Here is an 18,505-nt window from a genome sequence, read left to right as displayed (position 1 = left end):
TGCATGCACGATCCGAATCTGGCCATTGCATACCTGCTATTTGGCATAACTTATTTGCAATTTTAACTACTTTGCTTAATTTAGTCACAAGGAGCTATGCAAGACCCTGAAGCTCATCTGCCTCCCCCCCCCCCGATACACACATACACACATTATAGTAACAGGAAATCTTATTGAGCCCCCTTTTGGGCTTCTGAGATTTCAAGTGGTCATCACCCACTCCCAAACTATCTTTGCAGCGACAAGGAGTAGAATCTTAAATATTTAACACTTTGATTCTCAGGAAGTGGGGTTGTTTGCCCAGTAACCATGTTCTTTGGGTTTTCTGCACTCCTGCCACGCCTCAGTGTACGCACAGTTCTGGCAATGGCACAGATGTCTAAGGGTGTAGAGCGTGTGTGTGTGGAGGCAGGGGAGATACTTCCAAAGAACAGTCTTCCTGCAGTATTCTTCATTCATGGTGCTGCTCTTTTCCTCTGTACAGCCTAGCAATACCTTTGATTACTTTACAGACATAAGCATAGCCAGTTTATTTTTGCTATGTCCTTTTTATATAAAAAAAGTTCTTTGTGTGAGAAGTATCACCTTTTCCAAAGCTACTTGCATTGCCAACGGCTTAATTAAAATCCAGAGAACTGAACGAATGCAATTTTTTTTGTACCGTAGCTTGGGTCTGTTGTTGGCCGAGATCATTTTTGTTTCTTTTTTCCAGGATCTGCACAACAAACTCCTTGTTAACTCTTTTTTTCTTTCTTGTTTTGGTTTTTAATTATTTAAAGTGCTATTAGAAATATGTGAAACTGTATGGGAAGTGTTTGATGGATGGGACCAAGCCATGGGTGGATGGGACCACATATGTTAGGGACCAGTATCTTGAAGAGTGGAATTGCTGAGACTTGAGAAAGTATTTTTTTAATAAATAATAATAAAAAAGAAATGTTGTCACCAAAGAGAAACAAAAAAGCATTTTATCCATAGGAGCAAGTGTACTTTGGCTTTGGCAAGCTGTTAGCTATCCTTCAGATCCAGTTGGTCTCCCTGGATCTTCCAAGCAATGTAATATGACAGCAAAAGAACAGATGAAATAAAAATCATTTTAATAAGACCAATTTCATTTCTGACAACCAACATCTTTGCATCAGGCTGCCCTAATTCAAGCCAGGTTTAATTGCAGTTTAGCCTGTTGGGTAGCTTTAGACCAAGCTACTTCCTCTTGACTTCAGCCGGGGGGGGGGGGGCATACAAGACTGCTGTAAAAAGTAATTATCTAAAAGGTTAGATTTTCTTTGAGATGCGGCCGCATGAGATGTGAAATGGTACTCAGAATAATGTCTAAGGAGAAAAAAATCTGATGCCAAACATCCATACAATATCTCAAAAAGGGATCATCACCACAGTATGGTATATAGCAGTGATGGCGAACCTTTTAGAGACCGAGTGCCCAATCTGCAACCCAAAACCCACTTATTTATCGCCGAGTGCCAATGCAGCAATTTAACCTGAATACCACCCCCAGAGGGGGCCCAGAGGCAGAGGCTAGGGTTGCCAAGTTCCTCTTTGCCATGAGTGGGAGGTTTTTGGGGTGGCACCTGAGGAGGGCGGGGTTTGGGGAAGTTCTTCAGTGCCATAGAGTTCAATTGCCAAAGTGGCAATTTTTTCCAGGGGAACTGATCTCTATTGGTTGGAGATCACTTGTAATAGCAGAAGATCTCCAGCTAGTACCTGGAGATTGGAAACTAGTTCCTTAGTGTTTTCTCTCTACATATCAAGACAAATGGAAAGGTGTTTGGAGGATGGCTTGTGGGCACTTCAAAGGTGGAATAGGACTGCATGCCCCTCCGCCCGCACAGACCCAGAGGGCATCGGAGAAGCCACTGGAGGGAAAGAAGGAAGGAAGGGAGGAAAGAAGGAAAGGGAGAGGGAAAGGGAAGGAAGGGAGGGAGAGAAAGAAAGAAAAAGAGAGAGAAAGGGAGAAAAATGGAGCGAGGGAGAGAAAGAAAAGTAGGGAAAGAAAAGGACGGAGGGAGACAGAGAAAGAAAGAGGCCATTTATGCATGGGAGGTTTTGCCTTGGATTTGCCACTCTCCAGATGTACACTTTCCCCGTCCGGATTTTCAAAACTCTGCATGGGGACTTACTGATGAGTTCTGAGAATTTGGATGGGGAAAATGTGCATCTACAGAGTGGCAAATCCAAGGAAAAACCTCCCATGCTTGAGTGGCCAGAGTCAGAAAAGCCTTTCTGCTTTCTCTCTCTCTCTCTCTCTCTCTCTCACACACACACACACACACACACACGGCCCCTGCCTCCTCCCTCAGCCCGCAGCAGAGAAGTGTGTGGGGGGGGGGGAGCATGCAGAACAGCCTTCAGCGCACGGGCTCCGGGAGGCCCTTCCCTTCCCGCGGAGGCTCGGTGTCCTGCCCCGCTCCTACACACCCATGGAGGGCTGGGGCAGGTCCTGGGTGAGGGAGAAGGAGCTGGGAGAGGAAGGGTGAAGGGGCAGGAGAGGCAGAGCAGCCCAAGGAAGGCCAACAATGCGGCTGTGTGGCTCAGGCCCACCAGCCAGCTGTGCGGCGCGCAGGAAGGCATACAAGGGGAGAAGGGGGGAAAGGGGGGAATGGACACGGGCCCAGACGCCTTCCCCAATCAGGCACCAGCTGCAAAGGGGGAAGAAGGGAAGGGGGACAAGAAGGGAAAAAGAAAAAAATCCTGCCCAGCTGACAGCTGCCCCTACCCAGCCGGGCCCGCCGCCAGCGGGGGAGGGGAGGGAGGTGCCCCAAAGCCTCCACCTGACTTCCTACCCTGCAGCTCACCAGCCACCAGCCCTGCTGCCGCTGCGTCCTTTGCCTATGGACGGGGCTGGGTCCCACCGCCTCCCACGTGCCAGGGGCAAGGAGGAGGAGGATCCCCCGCCCAGCTGGGCCTCGCCGCCACTGCCTCCACCCACCCCTTTCAGAGTGGAGCTCCGGCAGAAAGGAGGCCCGTCTGGCGTGGAGGGAAGGAGGGAGGGAGCCCAGCCTAGCTCAGCGTCCCTCTCTGCCTGCCTGCCTTCCCAGGCCCCTAAGCCCCCCGCCCGGAGGGGATCTCCCACCCGGCCTACCTGCCCCGAGGAGGGGATGCGGCGGTGGGGCGCGGCGGCGGCAGGCTTGTGAGAGGCGAGCGGGGTGGGGCAGAGGGCCCCTCCTTCGCGCCCACCGGCCAGCCACACACCCTCCGCCTGCACAGGCCCAAAGGGCGCTGGAGAAGCCGCCGGCCATGCCGAGTGCGGGCGCTCGGCTTCTGTTCCCTGCTCTCCCACCCCCTGGCCTGCTGCACACGCTCCAGCGGCGGCAATGGCGGCGGCTTCTCTGGGAGAGTCTGGGGGCCACCGCCAATTATGTCGGAGGTTCCCCACCCCTAGGCTACAGCCTCCCCCATCCGGGGCAGGGCAGAGCCGGAAAGGCCAGCAGCTTGGAGGAACCGCGCGTGCCGGCAGAGAGGGCTTCGCGTGCCGGAAGTGGCACGCGTGCCATAGGTTCGCCAACACGGGTATATAGCAAGCAGGCAGAAGGTCAGAACATATTTCACGGGATGACCCATTTCAGGTGGACCACCCATTTTAGGGTCTCTTTCAAATACTAGACTTGATGGACCTTGGACTGCTTCAGCAGGATACCCTGTTACGTTCTTGAGCAAGAGTGCAGAGTCAGGACTGCTTAATACAGATTGCTTGTTATGTACCATCAAGTGGCTTCCAATTTGCAATGGATGAAGTAATGACCTTCAAAACATCCTATCGTTAACAGCCTTTCTCAGGTCTTGCAAGCTGAAGGCCGTGGCTTCCTTTATTGAATCAATCCATCTGAAGTTAGGCCTTCCTCTTTTCCTACTGCCTTCAAATTTTCCTAGCGTTATTGTCTTTTCCAGTGAGTCTACAGATTTAACTTTGCCTTAATCGTTCAGAGCCCTAACTAAGCACTTCTGCATTGTAGATTCAAAACACAACCCATGGAGATTTTAAAAGGAGACCACATAAAACTCAGCCCATAAAACTCAGAAGAGCCCAAAGCTTTTCCCCAGGGCCAGGTTGGACCAGGTGAAGGCCTTGGAGGATGTCCAGCAGGAAAACTCTTCACCCAGAAATGATGGGGGTGGGGGAAGTGGCAGGCAGGCATACTCCAGATACTTCATTGAGCAGAGAAGGTGCAGGAAAGAGGAGGAAGAAGAGCCATTTACCATTCCCACTGTGTTCCCATACCAACCCACAGTCGCCCGAGGCAAAAGAGGCTGAGGCTGTTTTGCTTGCTACACTAGGGAAGCTCAGCTTGTCATGCAGGAGACAAGGAAAGCTGTAGCTATGAAAATTCCCTTTTCTACATGACCCTTGAAAGGGACAGTTAGGCACCCCTTTCTGACATATATTATGCAGGGAAATGTTTGTCTGTCTTGTTTACTGAGTGTGGTTGAAGGCTACAGGTGGCCAGTTGATTACAAGGCATGAGACTGAATTTGGGAAGAGTGGTTTGGGCCAAGGTGGATCCTGCCGCTATTAACTGTTTTGGGGCACCAGGGGGCGCCGCTCCTCAGCATTCTGGATAGTCAAGGCAGCCAAAGGATACCTTTCCAGACTTCGTGCAGTTTCTCTTTGTTGGTAATACCAAAGCAGCAGGGCTTGTGTTGACGGCTGTCAGGAGGGAATGCATGGGCTCCAAGACATCTTGGCAGCTAAGCCTGTGGAGCGGAAGGTCACATTCCCTGGTGAAATTTGTCTCTCTTGGGGGAAAGCTGCGCTGGGGTGGTGTTTTGTTTTTAAACTTAACCAGGATCGTAATTGATCGGCATTTTTCTATGACATTCTCATCCAGCAGACAAGAGAACTGCATGGGGAAACAGGCATCCACTTGGGAGCTTAGGAGGTCCCTGGCGAAGGTGATCGTAGGATCTGAAGAAGAGTTGTTTTTTATATGCCGACTTTCTCTACCACTTAAGGGAGACTCAAACCGGCTTACAATCACCTTCCCTTCCCCTCCCCACAACAGACACCCTGTGAGGGAGGTGAGGGTGAGAGGGAGTGACTTGCCCAAGGTCACCCATATCTGGTGATGTCGGTGAACGTTGCACGGGCATTGCAGCTCCAGAGTAAGGAAACAACCTGAAGACATCAGTTCAGAAATAGGAACTGCTACTACTAATGGGTTTAAATCATGGGCGGAAAGGTACCGACTATATTAGGAAAAAATGTTTACAGTGAGAGTAGTTCAATAGTGGAATCGGCTGCCTAGGGAAGTGGTGAGCTCTCCCTCACTGACAGTCTTTGAGCGGCGGCTGGATGAACACTTGTCAGGGATTCTCTAGGCTGATCCTGCATTGAGCAGGAGGTTAGACTAGATGGCCTTTATGGCCCCTTCCAACTCTTATGATTCTAGTGGGGGGTGGCACTGAGACATAGCAGGAATTGCCACTTTAGAAAGCTGAGGGCCAGCCATTAGCTTTCTAGGAGCCTTGGAGCTGGCTGTGGATCAACATGAAAACAGCTAAATGGCACAGTGCACCTGGAGATCTGCTTTTGACCTCTTGGCTTAAAAACACCCTGAAATGTAGTTAAGGGTATTCCCCACCTCCCTTGCTGGGCAAAAAGCAACTCAAAAATGTCTGATCCAGAAAATGGCACAGGTTGGGGGGGGGATTGAACACTCCTACCCCCAGCACTGCTGCTGCAAGTAAATTTGCAATTTCCCCCTCCCAGCTTCATTTCAGTTTTTTTTGTTTTTTTGTTTTTTTTTAAAGAGCTGTAAAGCTCTTGGGTTAATGGGTAGTTTAGCCCCTTCTACTGCTCAGATTGGAGCGAGAGGGTTGCACCCGGCTCGTGTTTTCATGCTGGCTGTAGCACAGCTTGATGGTGTGTTGAATATTGTTTCCTCTGAAAGTCTTATCATGTTCTGTTCTTGAACATATTTGTTTAGTACAAGCCAAGAACCCCCCATGGATTTACACTCAAAAGGTATCTAACAGTATGTACCTTTCAGACTTTACTAAGGCTGCTGGTATCCCAAGAGATAACATTGTTCTCTACAGAGCAAAATCCAAATTCCTGGATATTTTTGTTTTGGGGTGTTTGTTTTTTGCAGCCCTGCCACCTGAGATCCTCTTTTAGTTGGTGATATTGGGGATTGAACCTGGAACCCTGTGCATAGAAAGTGCAATTCTACTGCTTAGCTCAGGCCTCATCATCCTTGTGTGGACTACTCTGGCTCAGGGGACATCCAATTAGGCCTATGTGGTTTTAGCGGTTGGGAGAGGAACCAAATTGGATCGGGCCCATAGCACTGGGGCAGAGGGCTGCTGGTTAGCATTTTCCACTTTTGGACTTTCTCAAGAGAAATTCTTCCAAGCAACTATCAAACCTGATAGAGGAAAAGGCAAATGTATTGCACTTGTCATTTCTAGGTGTAAAAGCAATTGGAGTGATTTTTCTCAGAAGAATTAACCTTCCCTTGCTACTGTGGTCCAAAACCACCTCCCATCCCCTCACAGCCACTTTTAAAAAATTAATTTATAGGTCAGAAGGTGGTAGTTTGTCCCTAAGGAAGCACCTCAAGAAAGCATACAGTGTGATATTTCTCAGGCCAATATTGCCCCTTTGGGGGGGCAGTATGTGCCCCTTGCCACCCATCTGGGTACTCTCAGGTCATTTATGCATGGGTACTTTCACTAACGTTCGCTCCTGGTCTGTCTCAGTTGTTCCTTGGAGTTATGATGAGTTTTCCAACCATTAGAGATAACTTTGCAGCCAGCCCTCACAAATCCTGGGAGTTCTCATTCCTCTAATAACCTGACTCTTCGATCTTCCCTGAGATCAGCCCAGATGAAATCACCATGCATAAGGCAAAGTGTGGGGGAGAAGCTTGGGGGAGTGATGTGTCTCTCACAGAAAGCACTACGGCCAGTTACAAAGCAGCGTGTCAAGGGAGGGGGATTTAAATGCTTCTTGCTTTCTTGGAATTCTGACCAGAAGAAAGGATTTTTAAAATGAGACTTGGGTTTCTTCCCCTCCCCTGTTCCTTTTAGAGAGCACCATTTTGTTTTAGTTTTTAAAATGCTTTTTAACATGGCAGTTGGGTTTCTGTGGGGGGGGGGACTTTTCTCTCACAGTAAGCACTACAGTCAGTTACAAAGCAGCATTTCAAGGAGTGGAGACTCAAATGCTTCTTGATTTGAGCTTGGAGACTGCTGGTGCATAGATTCGCAACAGGAAAGTGTGGGTCCAGCGAGCAACGAACCTCAGGTAAAACTCCGATGCATAAACGACCTCAGACTCAGGGAATCAAAGCGGCATCTCACAGGAGCCAGGTAGCTTGCAAACATCCACATCCAAACACCCCCTTTTAAAGCCCCTGAACCTGGTGTCTAAATCAGTCTCTTGAATTCTGACCCGCTTAAGCATGCATTCCCCCCTCCCTCCCCAGTTAAAACAACAATGAGATTAGCATCAGGTACCTGCAGCACTAATTGCATTTGGATGTCTGTGGTTAACAGCTGACTTTTTTTGGACTGAATTTCCCCCCAAAGGATCGATCCATCCCGCTTTTTTAATTGGCAGACAACAAGGACCTGTTTTTAAAAGCATTAACTTGTGGCTGCATCTGGTTGTCCACATAAGGACCGAGCGGCCGAGAGCCAAAGCTGCAAAGTGAGCAGGAAGCAAAGCAGCGTCTCAGGAGCAGCAGATGGAGGGAAAGCTCCGTTTGTGTGGGGCCCGTCGCAGGCATCCTCCTCCATTAGCCCCGACGGAGGTGAGCAGCTGGCTAAGGCATCTTGGGTAAGGAGGCCGAGCAATGACGTGTTCTGAACCACAGGGATGGTGCAGTGCAGGCCTTCGATCACCCCTTGGTAGGTCAGTATCCAGGTGGAAAACCACAACATTCCACAATCACACTCCCAGGGGTTATGGGACAAGAAGACGTACCTCAGCTTGGGTAGCTCCATAAATAGGCGGCTGGAGAGATGGCTCAGGTTATTCCTGTTTAAGTGAAGAAAGCTCAGTTCCTTCAGAGGTGAGAAGGCGGCGGCGGCAATGAACACGATGCGATTGTTGTTTAGATACAGCTTCCTCAGGCTGCGCAGGCCGTAAAAGTCACAGTTGATCCTGGTGAGCCTGTTTGCCTCGAGGCGTATGATCTTGAGCTGGGCTAATCCACTGAAAAGCTGGTTAGGCAAATCAGAGAGATGGTTGTGCCCTAAATTTAACACGCAGAGCCTGTCTAGTTGGAGAAAGGCATCATGGTGGATGGTCCAGATTCGATTCTTGCGGAGGTTCAAGTCCTTCAGAGCTTTCATGGCCTTCAGCGAGTCTCTGCCGATGGCTTCGATGTGATTCCTCTCCAGAGACAGTCTCGTGAGACTGGTCAAGCTTCGGAAAGCTTGCGGGACATAACGCATGTTGTTGGCGGTCAGGTCGAGCACTTCCAGAGAAGGCAAGTGGGAGAACATGAACGGGTGGATCTCAAAGAGATTGCAGCGGGATAAGTCCAAGCTGATGAGGTTGTCTAAACCTTGGAAGGTGTTGGCATGAAGGTAGGTCAGCCTAGAATTCCTGCTGAGATACAGCACCCTCAGGTTGTAGAGGGACTTAAATGCACCTGGGTACAAGAAAGTTAGATTGTTGTGATCCAGCCAGAGGCTACTTAGAAAAGTGAGGTTGCCAAAGGCATCGGCAGCTAAGATACGCAAAAAATTATTGGACAGGTTCAGTGAGACGGTCGAAGCTACGATGTCTCTTGGGAGGCTTCTGAGTCCAGCTCTGCCACAGTAGATAATGGCTTCCGAAGAACATTTACACATGGGGGGACATGCACAGGGACTTGTGCCCAGCCCAGACCTTAGAGGACCAGCAGAAAGAGAAAGGAAAAATAAGAACAGCATGTTCTTGGCATAGGCCAAAGAGCATCAACAATGCCGTGCCGCTCTTTGGAAAGACAGCGGATGGAGTAAGAATGACAATGTTTTCTACAGAAAGGGAAGGAACTCAAGGGAGCTTAAGGCTGCTGGTAGGGATAAAGTTCTTAGTCAAATGAGAGCCAACATGTTGCGAAGAGCCAGGATGGATGCTGTTTGAGATCATCAGAAAGGAGAGGGCCGTACAGCTGTAAAAAGATGTAGAAAAACCAGGGTATACATTGTACTGGGACATTTAAGGTACAGAGTTGAGTCTGATGGTTGAGAAGGGGTGGGTGTCAGATCGCCGGTGCCAGCATGAAAGGCCATTGCACAAAAATGGAAAAAGCTGCATCTCCCCTTCTTGGGACAAGCGCTGTTTAAGGTCTGGGATATTTCTATGATCATGTGGGCCACTACTACATGGATGAGAGAAGGAAGACCCATTGGTTTATTAATTGGTTTATTAGAAACTTTATTTTTGATGTCTTGGAATTATGAGATACAAAATAATGCAGATCTGCCTGGCTTACTAAGGTATTTATGACTGGTTATTGCAATAAGCAAAATAAGATGCCTTTTTAATGAAGAAAAGGGTGACAGTCTGCATTTATTTAAGCTGTTGAAAAAGACAAATGCAATGCTATTTATAGGTCCTCTGTGCATTGAGTGAGTAACATTCTCCTTCACCCAAACCAATTGCCTGCCACTGCAGGACTCCCCCCTCCCTTATCTAAATTTGTACTTCAGAGCCTTAAACTGCTCTTGACCCACTTCTGTAACCAGCATTGGATTCTGGTTCAGCCAGGGCAGCTAGTTGGCAGGTTTACCATCCTCCAGGTGCATTAGAGTTGCCAACCTCCAGGTACTAGCTGGAGATCTCAGCTATTACAACTGATCTCCAGCCAATAGAAATCAATTTACCTGGAGAAAATGTCCCCTTTGGCATTGAAGTCCCTTCCCAAACCCCGCCCTCCTCAAGCTCCACCCCAAAAATCTCCAGGTGTTTCCCAACCTGGAGCTGGCAACCCTAAGGTGTGTCCTGGAGGTCTCCAAGATTTACAACTGGTTTCCAGACTACAGAGATCAGTTTCCCTAGAGAAAATGGCTTCTTTGGAGGGCAGACTCTAAAGTAGTACATCCTTTTTTACACACACACCCCAATTCTGCCCTCCCCAGACCCGCCCCAAATCTCCAGGATTTTCCCACTCCACAGTTGGCAACCCTACAACTCAGGTTGCCCACAGCCTCTTCTGTTTGCCTTCTTACATTCTTCAACAGACATCCCCAGGGGTGGCAGGCTAGCAGCTATGGAGTCAGGCAATCTCTGACAAGTCTTTGTTAACTCAGGCAACCAAGTCCTTCCCAACAGACTAGGCAGAGGGCTCCCCTCCCCTTTAAATAAGGGCCATCCACACCGGGATAGTCGTTTATTGGGCAAGGGGTAGCTGTCTTAAGACTCCAAGTTCCTGATTGTTCAGTGGATCCATAAGCCATCCAGACCTGTCAATCTTCCTTTCCCCGCAGAGAAGAAAATTAATTGAAGAATAACAGACTCTCTCAAATGAAGGAATTTGATGACCCAAAATTTTAAGGCCCAAATGAATTAGTATACAATTCACCACAAAGGTATTTCCTTTATTCCTTTATTCTGTTCTTTATGCTCGCGGACCAACAGGTCATGAGCATACCACAAAGGTATTTCCCCCCCTTCCAAATAGAAGGATGCCTAGTTGAAAGAAACGTGCATGGGGAGGGGGACTGGAGTTGAAGGGGAGGGCTGCATACCATCCGTCTTGCCAACCTCCAGATAGGGCCTGGAGTTCGCCCAGAATTACAACTGTTCTCCAGAGATCTGCAAAATTCAAAATCACAATGTAGGACTGCCAGTAAATCAATCAAATGTGACCCTAGATAATTAAAAAAATGTCTTCAACTGTCACCTAAAGATTGAAAGAGTGAAAATTCTGGGAGATTTGGGGGCACAGTTTGGGAAGGGCAGAATTTGGGAAGGAATCTCAGCAAAGATGTGATTCCGTAGTGTTCACCCTCTGAAGCTACTATTTTCTTCAGGGGAACTGGTCTCGGTAGCCTGCAGATCACTTGTAATTCTGGGAAATCTCCAGGCACCTCGTGGAGGTTGGCAGCAGTGGCAAGAACGGCAGTGCCCAGCCAAGTTGAGGTAAAGCGGGGCTGTCTGGACAGGTAAGAGGATGCTGTGGCATCTCCTTTCTTCTTGCTTTCTCTTTCTCTGTTCCTCATTGCAGGGGCAGGGCCCTTTTCTAGTGCCGTTTTTCCTCACGGAAAGCCTCTGCACTAAGCCCATCTGCCAAGCCTTCTCCTGTTGTCTTCAGCATCTGGTATTCAGAGATATACTACTGCCTCTGGCCATGGAGATTCTATTTAGCTATCATGGCTAGTAGCTTTTTGTAGATCGATCTTCTATGAAACTGCCAATACACCTGGTCGCTTTCCGTAGTATTCCTAGGTTCTCACCCAACCCCAGGCCTCTGTTCTAAAGGAAGATGAGAGATTTTCCCAGGGATTCTTCTTGGTTGGCAGGTGGCACATAACGTACCCTCAGTATGATAAAGTGGCCATTTTTCACTGTTTATGCACAAACATTTTATGCACAAACCTTTAGAAGGGTTAAGAGAATGCAAGTTTGCCTGGTCTGGTTCCAGACTACCGTAGCAACCGTTAAATTCTATATATGCTGGGTTTGGAAAATTCTGGCATTTGGGAGTGAAACTTGTTTGCATCCCACCCAAAAACACAATGTACACGGACACAAGTTCCAACTGCAGTGGCAGGATAACAGCCCCGCGGTTCTCAAGTGGGTTATGTTCTCCTCAGCCACTGTGGCTGCAGCCATCATTGTGGTACGAGACAGGCAGCTGCTTATTTTCTTACAAAAGGTCAAGGCTAGAGTCCAGTATGCAGCAGAAGGGGTCTGTGGTCCAAAATCAGGCATCCACTCAATCTGTTCTCGGAGCCTTGGCAAAAACACAAGTCCCAAAGGACTCCTTGGCATGAACAGATCACAGTGTTTGAGATACTGATTTGACTAGCTTGTCTGCCCCCACAGCTGACATATTAAACAGCCCAAACAAAATCCCCGCACAGATCTGCAAGGCTCCAGCTATCTTTGCAGTGGAATTCTCTGGTTTTTAATCACAGCTCTTTGGTGCCCCCTTCTCTCTCTTGGGGTCAAATTCTATACATTCTTAGCCAAGGGGTCTCTCCGTACCATTTCCTCTTCCAATCTGTTCCCTTCCTTCATATCTCACTCCCCCACTCTCCTCCCCGTGCCTGGAGTCAAAAGGAAATATTTCTTATAAAGCACCTGAAAAAAACACTAAATTAATTTCAATAGTTTAGATGGAGAAACCATTCATTCTCCAACGTACAAAATATCACCACTGCCAAACTTTACAGGTTGTTGCCTCCCAATTAAAAAACAAACAGAAGTCTACCCAAAACAAGAAGGCATTTCTCTACCAAATACCCTAGAGATGAGAACAAAAGAGACGGAGACAGAGAGAGGTTTGAACGTTACAGACTATTGGAGAAAGCACCTTTGTTTCAGGTCAGTTCCAGGGTAAATATGTGGACTGGACTGAGTCCAATGTGGACTGAAGGAATGTACCTTTGCTGCAGCACAGAGATTTCTGGCCTGCAGCCAAGGCTTGTTATGCCTCCAGGACAGGAGCATCTCGGAAACCCCATATAGGGCTGAAATGTACAGTGTCTTAAGGGGGCCTCTTTAATAGTCTCTTTCCCCCTGATTTTCCTAAAAGCAGCAAGAAAAAAACTTGCAAGTGTGTTCAGCATCTGGATCCCACACTGGAGCCTTGGCCTGCCAAGGACTTCTTAAACTCAAGAGTACGATTTGACAACCACGCCAGAACATTGTGAAACACTGCACCGTTTGGCAGACTCTGTGCCAGAGAAGCTATATTTGAGAATGAACTTCTCTGTGGAAGCCTGGAAAATTTGCTTTTTCAAGCATATTTGTTGATTTAGAAATAGCCCAGGTAAGACTGGGGTGGGGGAATCAGAGAAAAATCAGACTTTGACCCCACCCCCCATTCTTGGGACTAAATGATACATCTTTCTTCACAGGCGCAAAACTTTGTCCTCATGGGCAAGTTTCCTTCCTCCCCCTCCCTCTACGATACATCCATCCATCTCAATGATGCCTGGAAACCAAGAGTTGCCAAAATGTTAACCTTGGGCGAAAACACATGGTCGCTTTAGCCTCCTTTATTCCCTGTTTCAGCCAGGATTTAGCCAGGATCGGACACACGTTCGGCGAAAACACATGCATTCAATCCTGGCTGAATCCTGGCTGAAACAGAGGCTAAAGCGACCATGTGTTTTCGCCCCTTGTTGCTTTTCAGTTCATATGTTACAAAGATCTGTCAACCTTAAAGTTAAATATGATAAACAAGGAAGAGGCTTCCTCTTCCCTTTACCCCCAGCAAGCTGGGTCCTCATTTTACCGAACTCGGAAGGATGGAAGTCGTAGTCAACCTTGAGCCGGCTACCCGAAACCAACTTCCACTGGGATCGAACTCAGGTCGTGAGCAGAGCTTGGACTGCAGTGCTCCAGCTTACCACTCTGTGCCACTGGGCAGAGGCAAACTTGGGGGATATGTTGATTTTAAGATTAAACTTGCATTCCTAAAGCCCCATATATACTGTAATTTGGACAAATAATCTTAATTTGCAATTAATGCAGGATAATAAAAGTTTATATTTCTTACCCACAGCATATGTATTGCTTTTGGCTATATAAAATTCCCTGGTCTTTTTAGGATTTTGAACACAAATAAACAAACTATTAAAGTCATGAGAACACTAGCAATTTTTTTAAATGTTCTATTTCTTGGGATGATGTAAGGAACACTTAAAAGCATGAGAACAGAATGACCCCAGACAACAGGATCCCATCCTTTCAAGAAGCGTATTTTTAATTCCATTCTACCAGTTGGAGTGGTGGGGAAATGGAGTGTGGGGAAGAATGTAGGGGGCAGTGTATAATTAATGATCTGAAGACATGTCAGGTTGGCAGCCTTGGAAGCCAGATCTCAGAGGAAACTCTTCTTTCTGATGAAAGATTGAAGTAGCCCCAGCTTGGCATCTGAGAGAAGAAGAAATGTTTTGTGCTGCTCTTTCGTCTCCCTGGCAGATCGTGTCTCATGGTTAGACCAGCCGAGTTTTCCCCTGGAGTTGGGAAGCTTGCTGCAGATATCAGCTCACAAAAAGAAAAAAAGGGGGTGAGAAACTTGAAAAATATGCCCCGCAAAAACTGCAAAATAGTGTGTCCTGCTCAGCGGAGTGCAGTGGTTAAAGAAGTGATCCCCCAACATCGTTCTTGTGAGGTCCATGTCCATGATGCCTATCAATATGTTTCCTGGTAGTCAGTTGCAGATATTTAGGACACAGATTACTGATGTAGAGAATAGGGATTCCAACCTCAGGGAGGGAATCCCATTTGTGTCCTTATTTATTAATATTAATAACATTAACATTGTTAATATTATTCATATCATATGCAAAAGTATCAGGCAGGCCAGCCCTGTAACCTACACTTCTTACAGGAAGTGCTCTTTCTGCACATGAAGATGATACGGTTGTCAGCTTTTCAGTTGGCTTCTATAGCTATGCCTCTGCCATAAGGTTACCAAAGTCCAGGTGGGGCCTAGAGTTCTGGAATTACAGCTATCTCCAGACTACAGAGATCAATTCCCTTGGAGAAAATGGCAGCGTCGGATCATGGACTCTATGCCATCACATTCCTATTGAGCTCCCCCCCCTCCACAAACCCCACCCTCCCTAGGCATCGCTCCCTAATCTCCAGGAGTTTTCCAAGCCGCAGTTGGCAACTCTAATTTGACAGCAGCTCTACGTGCTACAATTTGCAGGGGACAACCTAGTGATAGTAGGGTTGCTAGGTCCCTCTTTGCCACCGGCAGGAGGTTTTTGGGGCGAAGCCTGAGGAGGGAAGGGTTTGGGGATGGGAGGGACTTCAATGCCAGAGTCCAGTTGCCAAAGTGGCCATTTTCTCCAGGTGAACTGATCTCTGTCGGCTGGAGATCAGTTGTAATAGCAGGAGATCTCCAGCTAGTATCTGGAGGTTGGCAACCCTAGGTGATAACCATGTCCTGAAAAAAACAGTTCAAGCAGATCAAGCTCCAGTGGTTAGCTGAGAACGGGCTGCAGAGATCATGTTACCAGGAGGCAACAAGAGGCACATTAGGGTGGTAAGTCAAGATGGCGGAAGGGGAACTGAACTGATTGGACTCATGGGACATGCTCTGGTGGGAAATTCTTCTGCACCAGCCTCATGGAAATGAATGGGAGCTGCAGGAGAGTATGAGGGACATATGCATGGGGGAACATCCTGCTGAATTGTGCCCTGTGTTAACTAGTGGGGAAACAGTGTGCCACGTGGATTGTCTGCTACTTGGCAGTGGAATTGTTGGGCTTGTGCATGGGTGGACAGAGGAATTGTTTGCTTGTACCCACGATGACACATGCTCACAACCGAAGGTCTCTTTTCTACAGCTCCATCCTCCCTCAAACTTTTAGTGAGAGATCGCTGCAAATTCCACACATTTACCATTCCAGTGATGAAAGAAAAGGCAGAACGGCTGGGCCTTTGGCACAGTTCCAAATGTATTTGACAGCTAATCCTCCACTGTCCTTTTAGTAAACATTATTGCTCTGCAACTTCCATCTTCCTCAAAATTTATTCTTCCCAGCTCTTTGCAAAGCTCCCTGCTTTTTTTATTTAATTAATTTATGGAGCCAGAGAAAACCTCCCCAAACACAGAACTGATTAATGCTCTCCCACTGTCTTCTGAGACTAAACAAACATAATCTGTACACTTTTGAGTGCCACTTTGCATCTTTAAGGGCGAAAATCATTTCGTTTTTTAAAAAAAGCGAAGGACCAATATTAAAAATCCATTCAATGAAGAAAGAAAGAAAGAAAGAAAGAAAGAAAGAAAGAAAGAAAGAAAGAAAGAAAGAAAGAAAGAAAGAAAAGCTGTGTTTAGAATGGGTTGGCTTCATGCCCTCCCCATATGATAGCATCAGTCCCATTGGCTGTGCAGAGATGTGTAAATCTTCCAACCCTCTTGTGGGCTGGGACAACAACAGTGGCTGGTGATGCGCATGAAATCCTTTCATGAGGAGTTCTGCCTATGCTCACGTGTGCTAGGAGGGAGGGGGATGCTCTAACAAAAAATTTTTTGCTCCCTCAAACTGGGCACAATCGCTTTGACGGGACCTTCAGTTCCAATCTTCGAGTTGTGTACGTTAACCACTCTCCGTGAGGAAAGTAATACAGGAAAGCAGAGACTGCGGAGTTTTAGGATATTTGGAAAGAAACATCTGGGTCTGCGCACCACTCAGATCGGAACATTGCCAAGGTAAATGACATTTACTCTGGTTCTTACTTCAAACTGATTATAGTCTAAAAGGGCTTTTTATGGCTGCACTCACCAGTACTAAATACTGGCACCTTGTGGGGAGGACTATCCCAAGTCCCGACGGGGGAATTGGTGGCAATCAGTGCAACCTTATAAATGAGTACTGGCACCTTTTTTATTACCAAAAAAAGTCTGAAAGTATTTTAATCTTAAATTAATATCTTGCGGTGCTTTTTGTACGCAGACGTTAATATAAACAGCTTTGCGCTGAAGGTTCTTTTGGCGCTAACAGTATGTAAAGATAGAAACATCTGGATATAATTAACGGTATAACAAGGAATCGTTTCATGACAATCAAATGGAACGATCGATCCTTTTTCTGTCTCTTGGATCTCTTTAAATTAATGGTGAATATTTTTTACTCAGTGGGCAGAATACAGCATGGGAGGGGCTTCACCATGGTATGAAAATATGGCTTGACCAATTCTCACAAATGGCCACAAAATATAGGATTGGGGTGTGTGTGATTCTGGTTATGGCAACAAAACAGTTTGCAAAAAATAATAATGGAAATCTGATAAAATTCCCTTGGTGAACTGGTGATTAAGCAAAGTTAAGGGAGTGCCTTTTCATAGAGAACGTCTCACATCAAATCAAAGAAATGACAGACCTTGACTAAACGTTTTCCTGTGGAATCCATTTCCAGTTTACTCAGAAATACACCACTTGACAGCAAACCCCAACATTTTAGGTTGCTGTTGAACTCGAATTCTTAATATAAATAAATAAATACAAATGTTTAACAATATTTATTTGTTTGTTTGTTTAGATTTTTAACCCATCCTCAATCCGTGGCTGAGCCCAGGATCAGGGCGGCTATCAGCAATACTCGATACATAAAACCAATTAAAAAATATATAAAATATGATATAAATAAAACAATTAGCATTTGGCATTAAGATGCTGCCAACACACCAATTAATAAGTAGATGGCACACATTTATTAGGGAGTAGTAACCCGCTGTGGGCCTGGAAGCAGTCAGGGCCCCCACCTTTTGTGAGAATAATCAGTTGGTATCAGTGTGTGGGGGGGTAGGGAGGCCAGTATTGATAGGAAACTGTAGCTGCCCTCAACTATAGGCCTGGCGGAACAACTCTGTTTTGCAGAGGGCTAATCCTACATTGGATGTATTAATATTAAAATTAATTTAAATTATTGTAATTGGCTTGTAAATTCTGTGATTATTGGACATTGCAATTATATTTTTATATAAATGGACCATTTAAAATTTTAAATATATCTTACTTAGCATTGCAAGTAAGGCAGCTTCCCAAAACCACAAATCACCATAAAAATCTACAATCTGAAGTAATTAATATTGGAAAAATAAATAAATCTAAAAGCAAGGGGGCAATTAAGTCAACAAATTAAGGGCATTTCTAAAAGATTTTATAATTCTTAAAAATCTAATAAAGATTATTTGAACATCTAAAAAAAATAAACTGGGAGGAAACAGAGAGAAGCAAAAACCAATTAGTAGATCCATAAAATTAGCAAGATTGACTAAAATTCATGGGAATTAAAATGTCCTTCACCTGCCATGTAAAATTTGGCCAGATTAGGTGCCAGACAAATTTCTGTGGAGACGAAATTTCTGTGGAGTTCTGTAATTTCAGTTGCCTTCCATTAAAAAAAAAAAAAGATTGTAGTTTGATGTAATTTTGAACTGGGGTTGCCAGGTCCCTCTTTGCCACCAGCAGGAGGTTTTTGGGGTGGAGCCTGAGGAGGGCGGGGTTTGGGGAGGGACTTCAATGCCATAGAGTCCAATTGCCAAAGCAGCCATTTTCTCCAGGTGAACTGATCTCTATCAGCTGGAGATCAGTTGTAATAGCAGGAGATCTCCAGCTAGTTCCTGGAGTTTGGCCACCCTATTTTGAAGTCACAAACAATGGTACAGACAGTACTGAGAAGCTTTCATTTTTAACGCAAAAATGTTTCTGCCAACTGTGATAAACAGCTTGACAGACTGCTGAACCTGCAAGACTCTGCCTGGATCCACACATTTCTGGAACCTGCGCCATCATTGTGCTAGAGCAACAGTCTGCAACTGGATTTTCCTGGGCAATGGGACAATCCAGTTGCATACAAT

General features: G+C 46.4%; 1 protein-coding gene across 1 annotated transcript; it reads right to left on the bottom strand.

Annotated features, from left to right (window-relative positions):
- Window positions 1–7,605: 7,605 nt before the first annotated feature.
- LOC130485863 (nyctalopin-like) lies at window positions 7,606–8,820 on the bottom strand. The gene has a single exon (XM_056859009.1). The coding sequence runs from the start codon at window positions 8,818–8,820 to the stop codon at window positions 7,606–7,608; it is 1,215 nt and encodes a 404-aa protein (XP_056714987.1).
- Window positions 8,821–18,505: the final 9,685 nt, after the last annotated feature.

The sequence above is a fragment of the Euleptes europaea genome, chromosome 13, assembly GCF_029931775.1.
Source record: "Euleptes europaea isolate rEulEur1 chromosome 13, rEulEur1.hap1, whole genome shotgun sequence".
Classification (NCBI taxonomy): Eukaryota; Metazoa; Chordata; class Lepidosauria; order Squamata; family Sphaerodactylidae; genus Euleptes; species Euleptes europaea.
This window is presented reverse-complemented; position numbering and strand designations above follow the sequence as displayed.